Source organism: Hylobates moloch, unplaced genomic scaffold, assembly GCF_009828535.3.
Source record: "Hylobates moloch isolate HMO894 unplaced genomic scaffold, HMol_V3 SCAFFOLD_10, whole genome shotgun sequence".
In the NCBI taxonomy this organism is placed as follows: domain Eukaryota; kingdom Metazoa; phylum Chordata; class Mammalia; order Primates; family Hylobatidae; genus Hylobates; species Hylobates moloch.
The window spans coordinates 41,559,806-41,579,043 of NW_026652285.1; the positions used below are offsets into that span (position 1 = coordinate 41,559,806).

At 38.1% G+C, this 19,238-nt stretch overlaps 1 protein-coding gene across 1 annotated transcript in view; it reads left to right on the top strand.

Annotated features, from left to right (window-relative positions):
• The window catches only part of LOC116475130 (contactin-associated protein-like 3), a 261,759-nt gene that overhangs the window by 205,722 nt on the left and 36,799 nt on the right, over positions 1 to 19,238 (top strand). Inside the window, exons 14-15 of the mRNA XM_058445223.1 lie at positions 7,355 to 7,511; positions 17,149 to 17,276. Coding sequence (XP_058301206.1) covers positions 7,355 to 7,511; positions 17,149 to 17,276 — 285 coding nt within the window. The remainder of the gene's footprint in view (positions 1 to 7,354; positions 7,512 to 17,148; positions 17,277 to 19,238) is intronic.

The window sequence follows — 19,238 nt, forward strand, 5'->3', positions numbered from 1 at the left end:
CTCTGATAGTCTCTGTCTTTTTTATTATTATTATTATACTTTAACTTCTAGGGTACATGTGCAGGTTTGTTACATATGTATCCATGTGCCATGTTGGTGTGCTGCACCCATTAACTCATCATTTACATTAGCTATATCTCCTAATGCTATCCCTCCCCGCTACCCCCACCCCACAACAGGCCCTGGTGTGTAATGTTACCCTTCCTGTGTCCAAGCGTTCTCATTGTTCAATTCCCACCTTTGAGTGAGAACATGCGGTGTTTGCTTTTTGTCCTTGCAATAGTTTGCTGAGAATGATGGTTTCCAACTTCATCCATGTCCTTACAGAGGACATGAACTCATCCTTTTTATGGCTGCATAGTATTCCATGGTGTATATGTGCCACATTTTCTTAATCCAGTCTGTCATTGATGGACATTTGGGTTGGTTCCAAGTCTTTGCTATTGTGAATAGTGCCACAGTAAACATACGTGTGCATGTGTCTTTATAGCAGCATGATTTATAATCCTTTGGGTATATACCCAGTAATGGGATGGCTGGGTCAAATGGTATTTCTAGTTCTAGATCCATGAGGAATCGCCACACTGACTTCCACAATGGTTGAACTAGTTTACAGTCCCACCAACAGTGTAAAAGTGTTCCTATTTCTCCACATCCTCTCCAGCACCTGTTGTTTCCTGATTTTTTAATGATCGCCATTCTAACTGGTGTGAGATGGTGTCTCATTGTGGTTTTGATTTGCAATTCTCTGATGGCTGGTGATGATGAGCATTTTTTCATGTGTCTGTTGGCTGCATAAATGTCTTCTTTTGAGAAGTGTCTGTTCATATCCTTTTGATAACTTTTTGATGAGGTTGTTTGATTTTTTCTTGTAAATTTGTTTAAGTTCTATGTAGATTCTGGATATTAGCCCTTTGTCAGATGGGTAGATTGCAAAAATTTTCTCCCATTCTGTAAGTTGCCTGTTCACTCTGATGGTAGTTTCTTTTGCTGTGCAGAAGCTCTTTAGTTTAATTAGATCCCATTTGTCAATTTTGGCTTTCATTGCCATTGCTTTCTTAATTTGTATATTTAGACTGTTTACATTTAAAGTGATTATTGATACTTGGATTAATATTCGCCATATTGTAACTCTTTTTTGTTGCCCTTGTTTCTTCTTTTTTTCCTGAATTCCTCTGTGACATTTTTTGTTTTAATTGAGCATTTTATATGATTCCATATCCTCACTTCTCCTAGAATATTAATTATATTTCTTTGTAATTGTTTTAGTGGTAGCCTTTGAGTATGAAATATACATTGTAACAATCTACTTTCAAATAACACTATTCCACTTCATTAATGGTACTGGTACTTTATAACACAGTATTTCCAATTCTTATGTCTTATTTTGTATCACATTATTATCATTCATTTTACTTATTCATAAGCCATAATCACCCAATACATTGTTAGTATTATTTAGAACTGTTACCTATTACATCAATTAAGAAGACAACACTAGATTTTATTTTAAATTTTTTCTTCTCTAATGCTCCTACCTTTCTTTATGTATTTCTGTGTTTTTGACCTATATTTTTCTTTTCTCTGAGGAACTTCTATTAATATGGCTTGCAAAGTAGGTCTACTCAAGAAAGATTTCCTCAATTTCTGTTTATCATAGTCTTTATTTCTACTTTACTATTTAGGATAATTTTACTGGATATAGAATTCCACATTAGTGTGTATTTTCTCTCAACAGTTTAAATATTTCACTTCACTTTCTTCTTGCCTGCATGGTTTCTTAAGAGAAATCTGGCATAATTCTCATTCTTGCTCCTATGTAGGTAAGGTGTTTTATTTTACTCTGGTTTATTTCAAGATTTTATTTTTAAAAGATTTTATTTTAATTTTTAGAAAGTCTTTGATTTTTTGCATTTTGAATATGAGATGCCTAGGTGTGGATTTTTTTGTAGCTAACCTGCTTGGTGTTTTTGAGATTCCTGAACCTATGGTTTCCTGTCTGTCATTAATTTTGAAACATTCTCAACTGTCACAATTTTAAATATTTCTTCTGGCTCTCACTCTCTTCCTTCTACTTCTGGTATTCCGGTTATCGGTTACATAGGTTACACCGTTTGAAGTTGTCCAACAGGGCTGGGCTCGGTTGCTCACGCCTGTAATCCCAGCACTTTGGGAGGCCAAGGGGGGCGGATCACGAGGTCAGGAGATCGAGATCATCCTCGCTAACACGGGGAAACCCCATCTCTACTAAAAATACAAAAAATTAGCCGGGCGTGCTAGCAGGCGCCGGTAGTCCCAGCTGCTCGGGAGGCTGAGGCAGGAGAATGACATGAACCCAGGATGTGGTGCCTGCAGTGAGCCGAGATTGCGCCACTGCGCTCCAGCCTGGGCGACAGAGAGAGACTCCATCTCAAAAAAAAAAAAAAAAATTCTTGTCCAACAGTTTGGATATTATGTTTCATTTTTCATTCTTTTTCTCTTTGTGTTTAATGGAAAATTTTTATTGACATATCCTCAAACTCACTGATTCTTTCCTCACCACTTCCCAGCCTTCCCAGACTTTGATGAGCCCATCAAAGACACTCTACAATTTTTACTTTTAATCTCTGTATTTCCTTCTGATTCTTTGAGATTTCATATCTTTGTGTATGGTACCTATCTCTTCTTGCATGTTACCCACTTTTTCAACATAGAGCCCTTAGCATATTGATTGTTATTTCAAATTCCTTATCTGATATTTCCAAATCTGTCATAGCTGCATGTTTGCTTGATTTGTCTCATAAGACTGTATTGTTTGGCTTTAGCATACCTGGCAATTTTCTGTTGAAAGCCAGCCATGTTGTATTGGCAAAGGAACTGAGGTAAGGAAGCCTTTAATGTAAGGTTTTATGTTTATCTGGTTAGTAGTTAGGCTGAGTTTGCTCTTTGCATAACTGTGGTGTCAGAGGCTAAAATTTTCTCTAAGGTTCTTTTATTTTTCTTTCTTCCGTTTTGAGTTTCCCCAGGACTCTGTCTTAAATAGGGTCTAAAATTGACAGCTCTTTCATTTTTAATCTCCTGTTACTATACAGGTAACTTACTGATGTGATGGTAAGGTGTGAGGAGAGGAGAAGCTTCCTATCCTCTTTTTTTTAATGTTTTTATTTTATTTTATTTTGATTTTTTTGAGAGAGTCTCACTCTGCAGCCCAGGCTAGAGTGCAGCGGCGCCATCTCGGCTCACTGCAAGCTCCACCTTCCGGGTTCACGCCATTCTCCCGCCTCAGCCTCCCGAGTACCTGGGACTAGAGGCGCCCGCCACCACGCCCGGCTAATTTTTTTGTATTTTCAGTAGAGACGGAGTTTCACCATGTTAGCCAGGATGGTCTGGATCTCCTGACCTCGTGATCCGCCCGCCTCGGCCTCCCAAAATGCTGGGATTACAGGCGTGAGCCACCTCGCCCGGCCCAATTTTTTGTATTTTTAGTAGAGATGGGGTTTCACTGTGTTAGCCAGGATGGTCTCGATCTCCTGACCTCATGATCTGCCCGCCTCGGCCTCCCAAAGTGTTGGGATTACAGGCGTGAGCCACCACACCCAGTCAGAAGCATCCTGTACTCTTAGGATTAGGTCAGTCTTTTAGAGAACCTATCTTCCTGGACTGTGACCTTCAGAGTGCTTCTCAGCTTCCTTCCCCTTCCCTGGGGTAAGAAAAGAAGGGTAGAGGGCTGGTGCTGGGTATTTCCATTCCCCTAGGTGGTTTAGACTCAAGTGAACTAGCTTTTTGGGGGGTTAGAATGTTGTTAAGGAGAACATAATGTCCTGCGCTTATTTCAAAAATGTTTTCTCCTTCCCTCCCCGTGCTGGAGACATAAGAGCATTTTCTCCTATCTTTATTCTGAGAACTTGATGGGGCGCTTCCTGGAGATAAAACTCATAAAGATGTGTTGATCCTCTAAGGCATATTATCCCCCACTCTAGGAGTTTTTCATCTCTGTAGCTTGTCCTTGATCAGTGTCCACCAATTAGTCAATTCCATTGTAAGTGCTTTTACCAGACTCCACCATCTGCTTTGGCTCCATTAGCTGTGATGCTGTTTTCACTTGTCTCTGCAGCTTTAGGAGTAATGTTTGCCCTGTGACTTTAACTTTATTAAAAAAAACTGTTCATTTTTAGTTAGTTCAGCTTTTTTCTTGTTGTGAGAATGGGAGTGATGACTTCCAGACTCTTAACGTCATATCAGATTGGAAACCAGAAGTCTCAATTTTTGCCTCATTTTTTTAAGGGTGTATTGTTTCTTGCATATGCATTTATGTCTTCCTGGTGATTTTTTTTTAAATCATCATGTAATGTCCCTGTTTTCTTCTAGTGTTTTTGTTCTGAAGTCTATTTTATGAGATAGCCATTTTGCTTTCTTTCAAATTTAATTTTGCAGAGTGTACTTTTCCATCCTTTTACTTTTAACCTGCCTATGTTTATTTTGAAGTGAGTTTCTTATAAATTTCTAGTTGTGTTATTTTTTTTGTCAATTGACTCTGCCAAAGTCTAACTTTTGTTATATTTTAACCATTTACATTTAAGGTAAATTTTATAATTTTCTTACTCATTGCTTGATATTATAGTGTACATATGTGACCACAGTCAACTTAAATATCTTCACTCTTACAATGAAATGTGGAATCCTTATGTTTATTTGGGTCCTTTATCTTCCCCACTTCTAAATATCATTGTCTTGAATATCATATGGTATTACAATTTTTGTGTCAATTATCATATGTCATTTCAAAAATTAATGATGATAGTCCATATTTCTTCTCTTTTCATTTTTCTTCCTGATGTTCCAAGAATCCTTCGTTATAATTTCCTTTCTTTTTGAAAAACCTCCTTTAGCCATTCTTTAGGGAATGTCTGCTGGCGACAAATTATTTCAGTTTTCTTTTGTGTTAAAAAGGTGTTTTGTTTTTTTTTGAGATGGAGTCTGGCTCTGTCGCCCAGGCTGGACTGCAGTGGTGCATCTCAGCTCACTGCAAGCTCTGCCTCCCGGGTTCACGCCATTCTTTTGCCTCAGCCTCCTGAGTAGCTGGGACTACAGGCACCTGCCACTACTCCCGGCTATTTTTAGTATTTTTAGTAGAGACGGGCTTTCACCGTGTGAGCCAGGATGGTCTCGATCTCCTGACCTCGTGATCCGCCTGCCTCGGCCTCCCAAAGTGCTGGGATTACAGATATGAGCCACTGTGCCCAGCCTAAAAAGGTTTTATTTCCATTTTATTCTTGCAGGACAGTTTCTCTGGATATATAATTTATAGTTGACAATTCTATCAGCCCTGAAAAAAAATATGCCATTCCTTCTGGTTCTATAATTTCAGATGAGTAATCTACTATCATTCAAATTAGCGTTCTTTTACAGGTAATGTGTTATTCTCTCAGGCTGCTTTCAAGATTTCTGTTTTGTTTTGTTTGCAAAAAGTTCAATTATGATGGATCTTGATGTCGATATTTTTGGGTTTATCCTTTTTTGGACTTACTTAACTTCTTAAATCTGTGGGTTTATATCTTTCACCACATGTGGGAAGTTTATAGCCAGTATTTTTTCGGTACTCTTTCAGCACACTTTCTTCTCTCTTTTTGAGATTCTGATGATATTGTCTGATAGGACCCTATGGCTCAGTTCTTTTTATATTCAGTCTGTTTTCTCTTTTTTGGTCAGGTTAGATAAAGCCTATTGATGGGTCCTCAAGTTCAGTGATTCTATCCTCTGTCTTTTCACTCTATTCTTAAGCCCATTCAGAGTTTTTTAAAAAGTTATGTTATTGTATTTTTCCAGTCCTAGGGTCCTAACCTTCCTCTTTCTACCTTTCAGAATTCTCTTCGGTTGTCTTCTGTATTATTTCCAGAATCTATCATTATACTTGGTGGAAATAGCAGGGATAGACAAGTCTACAAGATCTTTTATCAGTCTAGAAGTTCCCCCACTTACATCTTTTTGTTACTGTTTCTAAAAAAATATATTTTATTACTGTATAGGGAATATGGGAGATTTAGATGTAAATTTACACTTGTACATTAGGATATAATGAGTGTTTTGCTCTTTAATCTGCTACAGTTTAATGGTGAAGTCAGTAACTTTTAAAGTGGCATTCTGAGGAGAGTATATTAATTTTGAAAAATATCTTTTACTTTGTAGGGACAAGCTTGTCGCACATTTTTAAAAGATTCCTGGTACTAATTCCTCTTTACATTTTCCCAGATTGCCTTTTTTTTTTTTTTTCTTTTTTTGGCAGAGGGGCAGGTGATGGATAGCGGTGGTGGTAATGAATGCAGAGATCTTATCTATGAATGAGTTATAATTGAGTTGTAATAAGCAGTAAGGTAGAAGCTAAGTTCCAGATCTCAATTCATATTACAATGGTAACAACCTATTGAAATTTGAAAAACAACACCAAATGATCAAGCATGTTTAAAAAACTGGTTGGGTTAATCCAATTTCATTTTCCTCATGCCCTAATCTGTGATGACTGCAACTTGTGGCCCCTGACCCCCTTCCTTTTTTAAGATACGTGGCCTGACACCTGCTCTTTAAATTATCCTAACTTTACTGTGATGTGCAGTCCATCACCCCAATCTTCACTCCCAACCCCTGGCAGCATCCCTTGTCCTAATATACAGTTCTATAGATCTAAGTTAGTGTCTGACTCTATCATTTAATCATTGTCAGTGCTGAGAAGGAGGTGCACTCGTCAGAGCTGTAGTCGACCCAGGGCACTTTTTTTCTTCGCATAAGAAATCTCTGACCTCAGAGATGAGAAAAGCCTATCAATGTCATTCCTTAACCTCCAAATAAAGAGTCAGGACATCCAATGGGATAAAAACAAATACCTCTAAAAATTCATAAGTACTGACAGAGAGTACCATATCTTTCCAAATGTGTAATATACAGGTAGTTAGCAAAAAGATAGGATGAGATAAATCCATGTCTTTGTATAATATTAAACTTTCTCAATGAACATTTCATAATTTCAAATAGATTTTATCTTTAGTGTGCAAATTACTCTGGTATTTATTTTAATGGTGAATGTTTTTTGAATGTTATTTCTATAGAAAGTATATATCACATGCAACTGACTGATTTCTAATAGAAGAGAAATAGATGGGAATCATTTAAGCCTAGATATTGAAATATTGGGGGAAAAACATTGGTTAGAATGCTTAAAGAAACGTTTCAGAGGTAAAATACAAGGGTTTAAGTATAGTCTCATTTTCTCTCTCTCTGCCTCTCACACATATACTTTACACCTGGGAGTAAAGGGAGCTATATGGGGAGGGTGGTCGTGAGGGACAAAGTAGATGTCATCTTTCTTATACTTGTCTTTCAGATGGAACCCCACTGAGCTGGTGGGTTGGAAGAACCAATGAAACACACACTTACTGGGGAGGTTCTCTGCCTGATGCTCAAAAGTGTACTTGTGGATTAGAGGGGAACTGCATTGATTCTCAGTATTACTGCAACTGTGATGCTGGCCGGAATGAATGGTGATTTCCACATGATTTCCCTGCACAAAAATGTGGTTTTTATTCTTTAATTATGCATAGTTAATTAAATGTCAGACAAGCTGGTACAATAAGGTAACTAGATTAAAGTATGTTGAAGCAACCTGAAATACAAGTTTTGATGAAATATGATCAGTTAATCTAAGGACTAAATTTTATGACCAAAGATTTACTAGTTCATTGTGAATATTATATAATGTGTTTTTTATTTTTCCTAAAATAGAAACAGCTGGTAAGTTTTCCACTCACTGGAAATCAAATATCATTCTCTGGGAAGTTTAGTTAATTATTCATGTGGCAATTCAAAAAGCAAATTCCTCCAAATCTTTGTCTTAAATTGATTTGGGATATAATGCTGCATATTCTATCATTCTTTTAGAAATTAACATTAATATTAACACAATAAACTCTGAGAGGTCCTGCATAAAAGGACTGTTTATTTTGTAGAAGCAACAATTTCCCACACTCATTGAAATCTTCTTTAGTGCAATAGCAAAGCTTCAAGCACCAACTGTTCTGTAGACCACACTTCGAAACAACTAACAGAATTACAGGAATTTGCAAATTATATTGTAAGCTTTCCTTTGAGTGGAAACAATTTTCTCATGTAGATTGCAATGCCTCTTTTTCAGAAGTTCTTTTTGAGGTTATTGTTGAAATGCATCTTGGTTTTCTTTTTTTTTAATTTGTAATATGTAAATGTTTTCAATCTTTGGGTTCATGTCAGCAACTTAAAAAGCATTGTCATGAAACAACTAGATGATGTAGAGTGCGTGCTTTAAAAAAAAACTTAGACCAGGCACTGTGGCTCACGCCTGTAATCACAGCACTTTGGCAGGCCAAGGCAGGTGGATCACCTGAGGTCAGAAGGTTGAGACCAGCCTGGCCAGTGTGGCAAAACCCCGTCTCCACTGAAAATACAAAAATTAGCCAGGTGTGGGGGTGTGTGCCTGTAGTCCCAGCTACTCGGGAGGGTGAGAAAGGAGAATTGCTTAACCCAGGAGGTAGAGGCTGCAGTGAGCCGAGATCACGCCACTGCACTCTAGCCTGGGCGACAGAGCAAGACTCCACCTCAAAAAAAAATAATAATAATAAATAAAAAAAAACTTAATGGTCAATCCAGGTGTCAGTATAATTGATTTGGACGTAAAATAGCTAATCTAAGCAGTAATTTGATTCCTAAAAATTGAGTTGATTGTTTGGCCTGCATGGTAGTCCACTTATTTATTTGGCATAAAAAGTCTACTTTGCGTCACTTTAAAAAATATTGTGAAATTGGGAAAACTCACTTGAATCTACTGGAGCTTTCTATAGAATACATACTATACATTTATTTTTAATCTTCCTCAAGTTCAAAATTACAAAATGATCATACAGATTTATGAGACACTCTTTTTGAATGTTTTGATGTGCAATCTTTTTGTTGTTTTGTTTTGTTTTGTTTTGTTTTGTTTTGTTTTTTGAGATGGAGTCTCGCTCTGTCGCCCAGGCTGGAGTGCAGTGGTGCAGTCTCGGCTCACTACAAGCTCCACCTCCCGGGTTCACACCATTCTCCTGCCTCAGCCTCTCCGAGTAGCTGGGACTACAGGCGCCCGCCACCACGCCCGGCCAAGTTTTTGTAGTTTTCAGTAGAGACGGGGTTTCACCGTGGTCTCGATCTCCTGACCTCGTGATCCGCCTGCCTCGGCCTCCCAAAGTGCTGGGATTACAAGCGTGAGCCACCGCGCCCGGCCTTGATGTGCAATCTTAATACAACGTTCTCTTACTTAAAAATGAATGCAGTTTTAGTGCAGTGAGTAATAGGAACAGATCTGATCCATAGTTTCAAATCTGGCCACCAGTAAGTTTCAGGTCTGAAGTAATTTCCCATCAGTTAAAATGGTTTTGTCCAATATTTTGTATGATGTACATTTTAAAGTGTCTGGTATGATAATGTGATGATGTGTGTTAGCTTTGGGCTCTAATGAGACAAACAGCGACCTTCAAATCTTTTGACAGACATCTTTAACAATCCTAGAGGTTTTCATTTCCTCCGTTCCACAAGGGGCTCCTGCCTGTGAGGGCTCCAGCCCTCCAGCTCCTGGCTGTTCAGAAGACCTCCAGCTCATTGGTCTGTCCCCACCCCTGTTCTCTACAGGTCAGAGAGGAGAGCATTGGCAGGTTATTGCAAGAAAGCCAGAATGGCATATATGCTAGTGGCTTTATAACTTAGTTTGAAGAATGTTAACCATTTTGTTTTGTTTTTGTTTTGAGACTGAGTCTCTCTCTGTCGCCCAACCTGGAGTGCAGTGGTGCGATCTCAGCTCACTGCAACCTGCGCCTCCCGGATTCAAGAGATTCTCCTGCCTCAGCCTCCCGAGTAGCTGGGATTACAGCCGAGTGCCACGCCCGGCTAATTTTTGCATTTTTGGTAGAGACGGGGTTTCACTATTGGCCAGGCTGGTCAACTGTTTTTTTGTTACAGAACCTTCTGTTAGTATTAAGTGCATACTTTATTGTAGACTTCACATATGCTTGGGGCAGTAACCAGAGGAACGTATCACTTGGAGCCACCTGTATCGAGTGACCCTCCCATGAACTGAGTTTGAGGAGGGGGATGGGAGGAACTGAGGTGGGTGCAGGTCCTCTGACACCCTTAGCGATGTCACTTCAGCACCGTCAAGGGCTGCACTGGTGTGACAGAAGCCCTGGGCTTTCATTTGGGAAAAAATTTAGGAGAGAAGCAGGTTTTAAAAATTAACTCCCCTCCTTCATTCAGAAGGGAGCATTGTGGAGTCATTTGCTTTTTAACCTTATTTTATTTACTTTGCAGCTTCCAGTAGACTGGTCTATCCAACAGTAAGACCATAAGCATTCTGAAATCCTATCCCAACTCTTGTAGACTATGTTTTGTAAATGTGGGGGTGTGTATGGGGGTGGGGGGTGGGAAATTATAATTTCTATTTTAATTTTTCAAATAAAATTGATTTTTCAGTTTATAAAAATGGAATTTACCAGTCTCATGAAATGAAAAGATTTATAATTGTAATAACTTAGATTAGGGTGTAGACATAAGAACATAAATCTTAGTCTTTATTACTTATTTTCTATTACTGAGGTGCCTAGTAAGGTTTTCCTGGTGGAAAGTTTATAATAAAAATAGTATTTGGGAATGAAAGTAAAGTGGAAGCTATTTTAAGTCTCTTCAGGCATATGTCCGTTAGTGGGGCCAGTAGTATTGTTAATGTAAACCATCGCCATTTTTCCATAAGTTGTCCCTGTAATCAGCAACTCGTCTAAAGCATATTACTTAAAAAAAAGTTTATGATCAGACAGTTCCTCAGGCACAGTAAGAATATTCTATCAAATAACTATAACATGCCAAAGATTTATCATAAAAACAAATTATTTAAAAGGCACTCTAATGATTTAAAATACTGAACTATGCTGCAAGTCAATATATGTGTATAAATGTATAGTGGACTATGTTCAAATAGACCAATATATTCTCTAAAATATACATATAACATATAATTCAACTGTCTGCAAAAATCCACAAGTTGTTTTGCTAATATAATAATGACACATGTGACTGTAATATTATTTTACTTAAGAATTTAAATAGGACTTTTGTGTGATTATCTTAGAGTCTTTAAAAGTAACCACAAATAAAAAGCATAAAATAAGATGGTTTAAATGCATACAAGTGTACAAATATCATAATAAATATGAGTAAACTCTATTCATTTAAAAACCAGACATTAGATTTTATCGTATTGGATTTTTAAAGAAGCTATAGCTTGTTTACAAAAGATAAAATATAAGCACTCAGTGAAGTTGAAACTAAAAGAATAGAAAATATTTACCAAGTAAATACAAATCAAAAGAAAGCAGATATAACTGTATTATATCAGACAAAGATGAAAAGCATTGTTAGGGATAAACTTGAACTCTAATGCTGAGATAAAAGAAACATCTCACTACACTTGTGTGTATCATCAGATTGTTTAAAATATATAAAGAAGTGGCAGGGCATCGTGGCTCACGCCTGTAATCCCAGCACTTTGGGAGGCCGAGGTGGGCAGATCACGAGGTCAGAAGATAGAGACCATCCTGGCTAACAGGTGAAACCCTATCTCCACTAAAAATACAAAAAAATATTAGCCAGGCATGGTGGTGGGCACCTGTAGTCCCAGCTACTCGGGAGGCTGAGGCAGGAGAATGGCATGAACCCGGAAGGCGGAGCTTACAGTGAGCCAAGATCACACCACTGCACTCCAGCCTGGGTGACAGACCAAGACTATGTCTCAAAAAAAAAAAAAAAAGTACGTGTGTATATATATATGTGTATGTATATATATATGTGTATATATATATATAGAAGTAACAAATGTGCCAAGGCAAATTGACACCCAAAACAGTGGAATAATTAACATAATATTTTTGGGAATGAGTAAGTGAAGCAGGTAAGAATATTTTAATATTATAATTAACAAACTTGATATAGCAGCCATATATCGTTTAGTAAGGAAAAATTATTTCTTTATAGAATGTAGTATACATTATTGTTGAATAAGTATAAAAAATTTTGTAAATGGGTGGAATCTTAAATTTTACGGAATTGTCATGATGGAAACTATATTCTTAACTGTAATCAATAATGAATATATAATTTTTAAAAGCTCATGCATGTGTCAGTTAAAGACACAAGAGGAAATAAAATAGATGTCAGTGATAAAAAGTTTGGAAAAGAAACAAACCTGGCAGATATTGTAGATAATATGATTGCCTACATAGAAAATCCAAAATAATATAAAGAAATATCAGGAAAAATGAGAGTTCAGTAAGTTTGCTGAATTTATGGTCAGTCAGTTTTGAGGAATTACTTGAATTTCTATAAAATCGTAAAATAATTACCATTACACACCTAGACAAATTTTATTTGCAATATTAACAAAAATGTAAAGTTCTGTGGAATAACTGCAGTACTTTTATGGAAAAAATTACAAAACTTATTCAAGAGAATTAAGGACAATCAAATAAATGGATTGACTCACTACTGTCGTGGATAGTATGACTCAGTATCTTAAAGCAGTAGTTCTCAATCAGGGGTGATTTCGACTCTTGGGACATTTGGCATTGTCTGAAGACATTTTTGTCATCACACAGAGAGGAAGGTTGTTTATTAGTGTCTATTAATTAGAAATCAGGGTGCTGTTAAGCATCCTACAGTGCACAGGACAGCCCCCCCATAACAAAAAGAATTAGCCCAAAATATCAGTAATGCTGCTGTTGAGATACCCTCTTTTAAAGTTGACATTCTCCTCAAATTAGTCTGTAATTTTAACAAAATTCCAAAAAATGCCAAGTGTTTTTACTCGTGTGGATTGCAGCAATCTGGTTTTAAAATTCATATGGAAATTAAGGATGAAAGGATAAGCAAGATAATTTTTAAGATGAAAAATAAAGTGAAGAAACTAGTTCTGTTAGCTGTCAAGACATACCGTATTGCTATAGTAATTAATGCAGGTTGACTTGGCCAGAAGATAGGCAATTAAACAGAAACTGAGAATCTAGAAATTTTTTAAGTGGGTTAGATGTGGATCATAATGATTTTATTATTGCTGACCTACTCCCCCAAAATAATCATTAACTGTTGGGCTTGGTGCGGTGGCTCACACCTGTTATCCCAGCACTTTGGGAGGCCAAGGTGGGCAGATCATGAGGTCAGGAGTTCGAGACCAGCCTGACCAACATGGTGAAACCCCGTCTATACTAAAAATACAAAAATTAGCTGAGTGTAGTGGCACATGCCTGTAATCCCAGCTACTCAGGAGTCTGAGGCAGGAGAATCGCTGGAATCCTGGGGGTGGAGGTTGCAGTGAGCAGAGATCGCACCGTTGCGCTCCGGCCTGGGTGACAAGAGTGAGACTCTGTCCCGAACAAAGAAAAAAAAAGTTAAAAGTTGACTCGGCATTTCTCCCTTTTAGCTTTCTTTGCAACCTCCCAAACTTATGGCTCCACTTTGCCTTAAATAAAGTTCCCTGGCAAATAATAAGTAGTAGCGTTTAGAAGTTTTCACACTTACTAGGAAAGTACAATTTCCAGAACCGTAGGAATTTCTAATAAATAAAATTTTTAATAAAATATAAAAAGCAAAAAGTCTTTGAAAGTTCTCTTACTGAATTTTTAATACTGCTGCAAGAGATTATGGTACCTATGAATGCACTATTTCCAAGTGTAGACTATAGTATAAGCTTTAGAAAATAATAGGGAGAAAAGAAAAATGAGATGTCCCTATTAATTAGGAAGTTTTGAGGAAGTCTGGTAACTATGACAAATCCTGAGTATTCTGTTTTGATCTCCAAAGGTTGGGAATCTGCCTGTAACAATAAGGAACTGGTAAAAAACACTGGCTATCTTTATGCTCAGAATGAAAACACCAAACTTTCCAAAACAACTGAAAAAACAAGACTTTATTATAGTATCTGCCCTAATTAAACTGAAATGCACCGTGGATTTCATTTACACATTCTCAGTATTTTGCACAGTCGGTATTAAAAATGGAATGAAACTTGCAGCTCACGTGAAATAGATCTTTTAAAATTCAGGCATCCTCCATAAATAATTAAATTGCATTTTCTCTACTAGACTACCTTGCTAAAGTGATGATCACAGAAGTTCAAATGGTAATTTTTAATGGCTACCACATTAATAAAAAACTTCCTAGACCTACCTCATTCAGCAGGAGACCTATTTATAGCTGGTCTACCATCAGTCCACTCTAAAGCTGAATGGTGATGCCTTTAGATAATCCATATTCTGTTCTTTGCATAAAAATGAATAACAGAATCTTAACTAGGTAAAGCAATGGGGTTTTAGTCTGAATTTTAGAAATAAGCTTTCTTTATCATTAAGTGTATTTTTTCAGGGAATAATCTTTTTTTTTTTTTTTGAGATGGAGTTTGGCTCTGTCGCCCAGGCTGGAGTGCAGTGGCACAATCTCGGCTCACTGCAAGCTCCGCCTCCCAGGTTCACGCCATTCTCCTGCCTCAGCCTCTCCGAGTAGCTGGGACTACAGGCGCCCGCCACCACACCCGGCTAATTTTTTGTATTTTTAGTAGAGACGGGGTTTCACCGTGGTCTCCATCTCCTGACCTCGTGATCCACCCGCCTCGGCCTCCCAAAGTGCTGGGATTACAAGCGTGAGCCACCACGCCTGGCCCAGGGAATAATCTTAAATAATATAGCCATTTTGTTTTAGTTTTATCTTTTCCAATTTGAAACTTTGATACCTAAAGTCTTCTATAAAAGAAGTTGATTAATGGGTACAAAAGTCGAGTTAAGTAAAAGAAATTCTAGTATTTGATAGAACTAGAGAAATTATAGTTAACAGTAATTTATTGGTTATTTCAAAATAGCTAGAAGAGAATTGTAATGTTCCCACCACAGAAGATAAATGCTCAAAGTGATGGATATCCCAGTTACCCTGATTTGATCATTCTGCATTGTATTCTAGTATCAAAATAGCACATGTGCCCCCAGTATATGTACAACTCTGACATGCCAATTTAATTTTTTAATTCAGAAAGCCTTATTTTGAAAATACAAAAGTATTGCAGTGATGAAATATCAATTACTGTAATCTTTTGCCACAAATGCCTACAAAAGAAGGTTTGAGAACAGGGCAATTTAAAAAATACAGTATTTACTAGATACTGTAGAGTTTCTAACCATAACTGGACTAAGAGTGTTTTGTCTGTAAATCAGAATATACATGCAGTTGAGACATATGTAATGAAATATAACCAAAAGTCACCGGGCGCGGTGGCTCACGCTTGTAATCCCAGCACTTTGGGAGGCCGAGGCGGGCGGATCACGAGGTCAGGAGATCGAGACCACGGTGAAACCCCGTCTCTACTAAAAATACAAAAAATTAGCCGGGCGTGGTGGCGGGCGCCTGTAGTCCCAGCTACTCGGAGAGGCTGAGGCAGGAGAATGGCGTGAACCCGGGAGGCGGAGCTTGCAGTGAGCCGAGATTGCGCCACTGCACTCCAGCCTGGGCGACAGAGCGAGACTCCGTCTCAAAAAAAAAAAAGAAAAAAGAAATATAACCAAAAGTATATAAATACAAGCATTTTATTATGTATGCATATATGCAATATTTATTATTGGCTAAATATTTATTACATATACAGTTATATACACATATATAATAAAATACTTTTGCAGCAGAGTAGACAAATGCCTTTATTTTGGCCAGAGACAAAATTAGTGGCATAGCTAAGACCAGGACCCCAGGCTCCCCTAGGGGATCCTCCAGGTCTCTGTATTGGATCCAGATGTGTGCATTTATTTTCCCAGTCACATAATTAATACTCATGGTATTCAATAGGCTGTGTGCTTTCAGAAGGCAGAGACTGTCTTTTTTACTCTTGTGTCCTCAATTCCCAGGACAATGTCTGTTCGACAAAAGGTGAGTGCTAAGTGTTTTTTTGTCATTTTTCTTTTGTATTTTTTGAGACAGGGTCCCACTTTGTCACCCAGGCTGGAGTGCAGTGGTGCAAACATGGCTCACTGCAGCCTCTACTTCCCAGGCTCAAGGGATCCTGCCACCTCAGCCTCCCATGTAGCTGGGACTACAGGTGTGCACCATCACACCCAGCTAATTTTTGTATTTTTTGTAGAGACGGGGCCTCACTATGTTGCCCAGGCTGGTTTCGAACTCCAGAGCTCAAGCAATCTGCCCACCCCAGTCTCCTAAAGTGTTGGAATTACAGGCATGAGCCACTGTGCCCGGCCTGTGTTTGTTGCCTGAACTACTGGGAGCAGCGTTTGACAGACCACTTTCACACTCATTAGTCTATATATTACTTATAAGGGTGTAGTATGTATTTGGTTTTGAATCTGTGGGATTCATTTTCCATTTACAAAGTTAACAAGGAAAGAAATACCCAGTAATCAATCATAAAAGGACTTAAAAAAATAATGATAAATTAATATTCTGCAAAATGAATATCTAAATCCAGTGCTACTATTTTTATTTGTAATGAATAATCATTTAGATATTATTCTAAGACAATTTTAGAAGGGAAGTTACCTTCTTGATCTTTCCCCTTTCTTTGTAATCATTTAGATCAGGAATTGGCAAACGGGTCAGGAATTGATAACCTCTTGCTTTGGGCGAAATCCAGACCACTAGTCTATTTTTGCATGACAGTGAGCTAAGAATGTTTTCTTTACATTTTTAAAAGGTTGAAAAATAAAAAAAATAATATTTCATGGCATATAAAACTTGTATGAAATTCAGATTTCACGTCCATAAATTTTTATTGCAACCCAGCCATGCCTATCTGTGTCTGTGGCTGCTTTCACACTTTGGTGGCAGAGTTGAGTAGTTGCTGTGAGAAGCTGCATGGCCTGCTGAGCTAAGATAGCTTACTGTATGGTCCTTTACACAAAATGTTTACCCGTCCCTAATTTAGATTCATAGTAGTCTCTGTGCTCTCAAAATACTGAAAATGTTAAGTATTCTGTTAAGCTCTATGATGTTGGTTTCAAATTGAGATAAGAGATCAGAGTTAATTTTGCCTGTATGTTAATCAGAATAATTTTAATGGTTTTGGTGGTTGTTCTTTAGGACTAGTGACACAATAGTCCTTTCCCAAAAGGAGCACCTGCCAGTCACTCAGATTGTGATGACAGACACAGGCCGACCACATTCTGAAGCAGCTTATACACTGGGGCCACTGCTCTGCCGCGGAGACAGTAAGTAGTGGCAGGAAAAAGCTTTCTTGCCTGAAAGAAAATAGTGGCAGTACTAGGACCGGGGCGAATATCGGGAAAACACACATACCGTAAAGGCACACAGTCAGTGCTGAAGATCTGTTTCCTTACTGAAGCATTAGTTTGTAGAAAATGAATCATCTTTGTTTTAACTTATTACTTGCTTGGCTGGATTTATTATCAATTTATTGTATTTCTTCCAGAACAATCATGAGATGAAGTATTTTCTGAATGCTAAGGGATGTTTATTCATTGCCCTTATACTCTTCAGACAACTATAGTGGTAGGAAATTATTGGATCACACTCTCTATTTTCTGACCTCTGTACATACTGTTTTACGTTACATGGCACTGAGTGTGTATTAATCTCTTTCCTGCAGCATTTTCATTCGTGGGTGGCTCCCATGGTCAAGTCCTCCCTCCCCCACCTCAGTGGCGCTATAAGCCCAGGGTTCTTTCACGCCTGTGAGGATCTACCTACTGCCTAGCACAGGAACCACAACTAAGCTAGTAAAAATCTTCTTTCCCTGAGAAAAATTGTAATAGTGTTTCTTATCCACTAGCATCATACATTGCCGTGGAGAAGTCTGAGACTAAATGTATTTTTATTTCCTGTTCTACCTCAATGTGTGGAGGCTACTTCTGAGAGAGGTGGTTCAACAGGGAACCTGAGCATCTCTGTACATTCCTGCTGAGTGTGCCAGATGGCGTGGTGTCTCCATCCCCTAATACCAAGCAGTTTCTGTACCCAGTCGTGTAGGCAGCTAAGTAGTTCAAAGAGAACACAACATCACTATCAATGCATAGTCACTCCCCAGAGGGGAGGGAGACTGGCTTGTCTCCTGCTCGATGAAGGAGTTCCGGACCTTGTCTGGGGGCTCCTCATCTGACATGCAGACCTACCCACTGTATGTGTAGCATCCACCTGGGCCTATGGATCGTGTCGCCCTGTGAAATTTGGAGATAAGGGGAACCAATGCAAATATCCTGATACTCATGCTGCATGCTGTGCAGTGAGCAATAAAGTTCTTTAACTCTGACCCGGAAATTTTGTGTTTTCTGTCAGCATCCATTAATCTGTGGCAAGCTAAATTGTTAGCTTGCAAGTAGGGTGAAATCTCAGACTCTTCACAGCTCTTGACACATATGTTATCCTTCAATTTCAAAAACTTATCCAGAATATGCCTCAGCGTTAATTATTCTGTTAATTTTTTCTAAAATGAAATATGCTTATTTTGACTGAAATATTCTGCTCTCTTTTAAGAAAAAATGGTTTTTATTATGCTTTGAATACTTTGTTTCATTTGTTGGATTCTCTGCATCTGGGACTGTTGAGTTGTTTCCTTTGACCCCCATACATTTTTTCTGTTTCTTCCAATGGCTTTAATCTCTTTGTCCTTCTCCTATGCATTCAATATGATTATTCTAAGCTTTTCCCAATGTCAGTAATTTGTTATCAGCTGTGTTCTCCATTTCTAGATATTTCCGATTTATCTGTTACCTCTGTGATTTTGTTTGGGTCTTTGATTTTTTTCCTTAAAAATCATCTTTTTTGTTTAAATTATCTCATATTTTAGCTCTTATTTTACTGAATTGGTTTTTATATTATTCCCATAGTGTGAAACTCTTATGAAATTTTTCTTTCCTTGTGTTCTCTCTTAATTTCCTTCCTCCCTCCCATTCAGATGGCTCCTTCCTTCCTCCCTCCCTCCCTTCCTCTTTCCCTCCCTCCCTTCCTCCCATTCAGTCTGGCTTTTATACTCCTTCCTTCCTTTCCTTCCTTCCTTCCTTCCTTCTTTCCTTCCTTCCTTCCTTCTTTCCTTCCTTCCTTCCTTCTTTCCTTCCTTCCTTCCTTCCTTCCTTCCCCACTCCCTCCCTCTCTTCTTTCTTTCTTTTTTTCTTTCTTTCCTGTCTTCTTTCTTTGTTAGTATATTTGCACTGTTT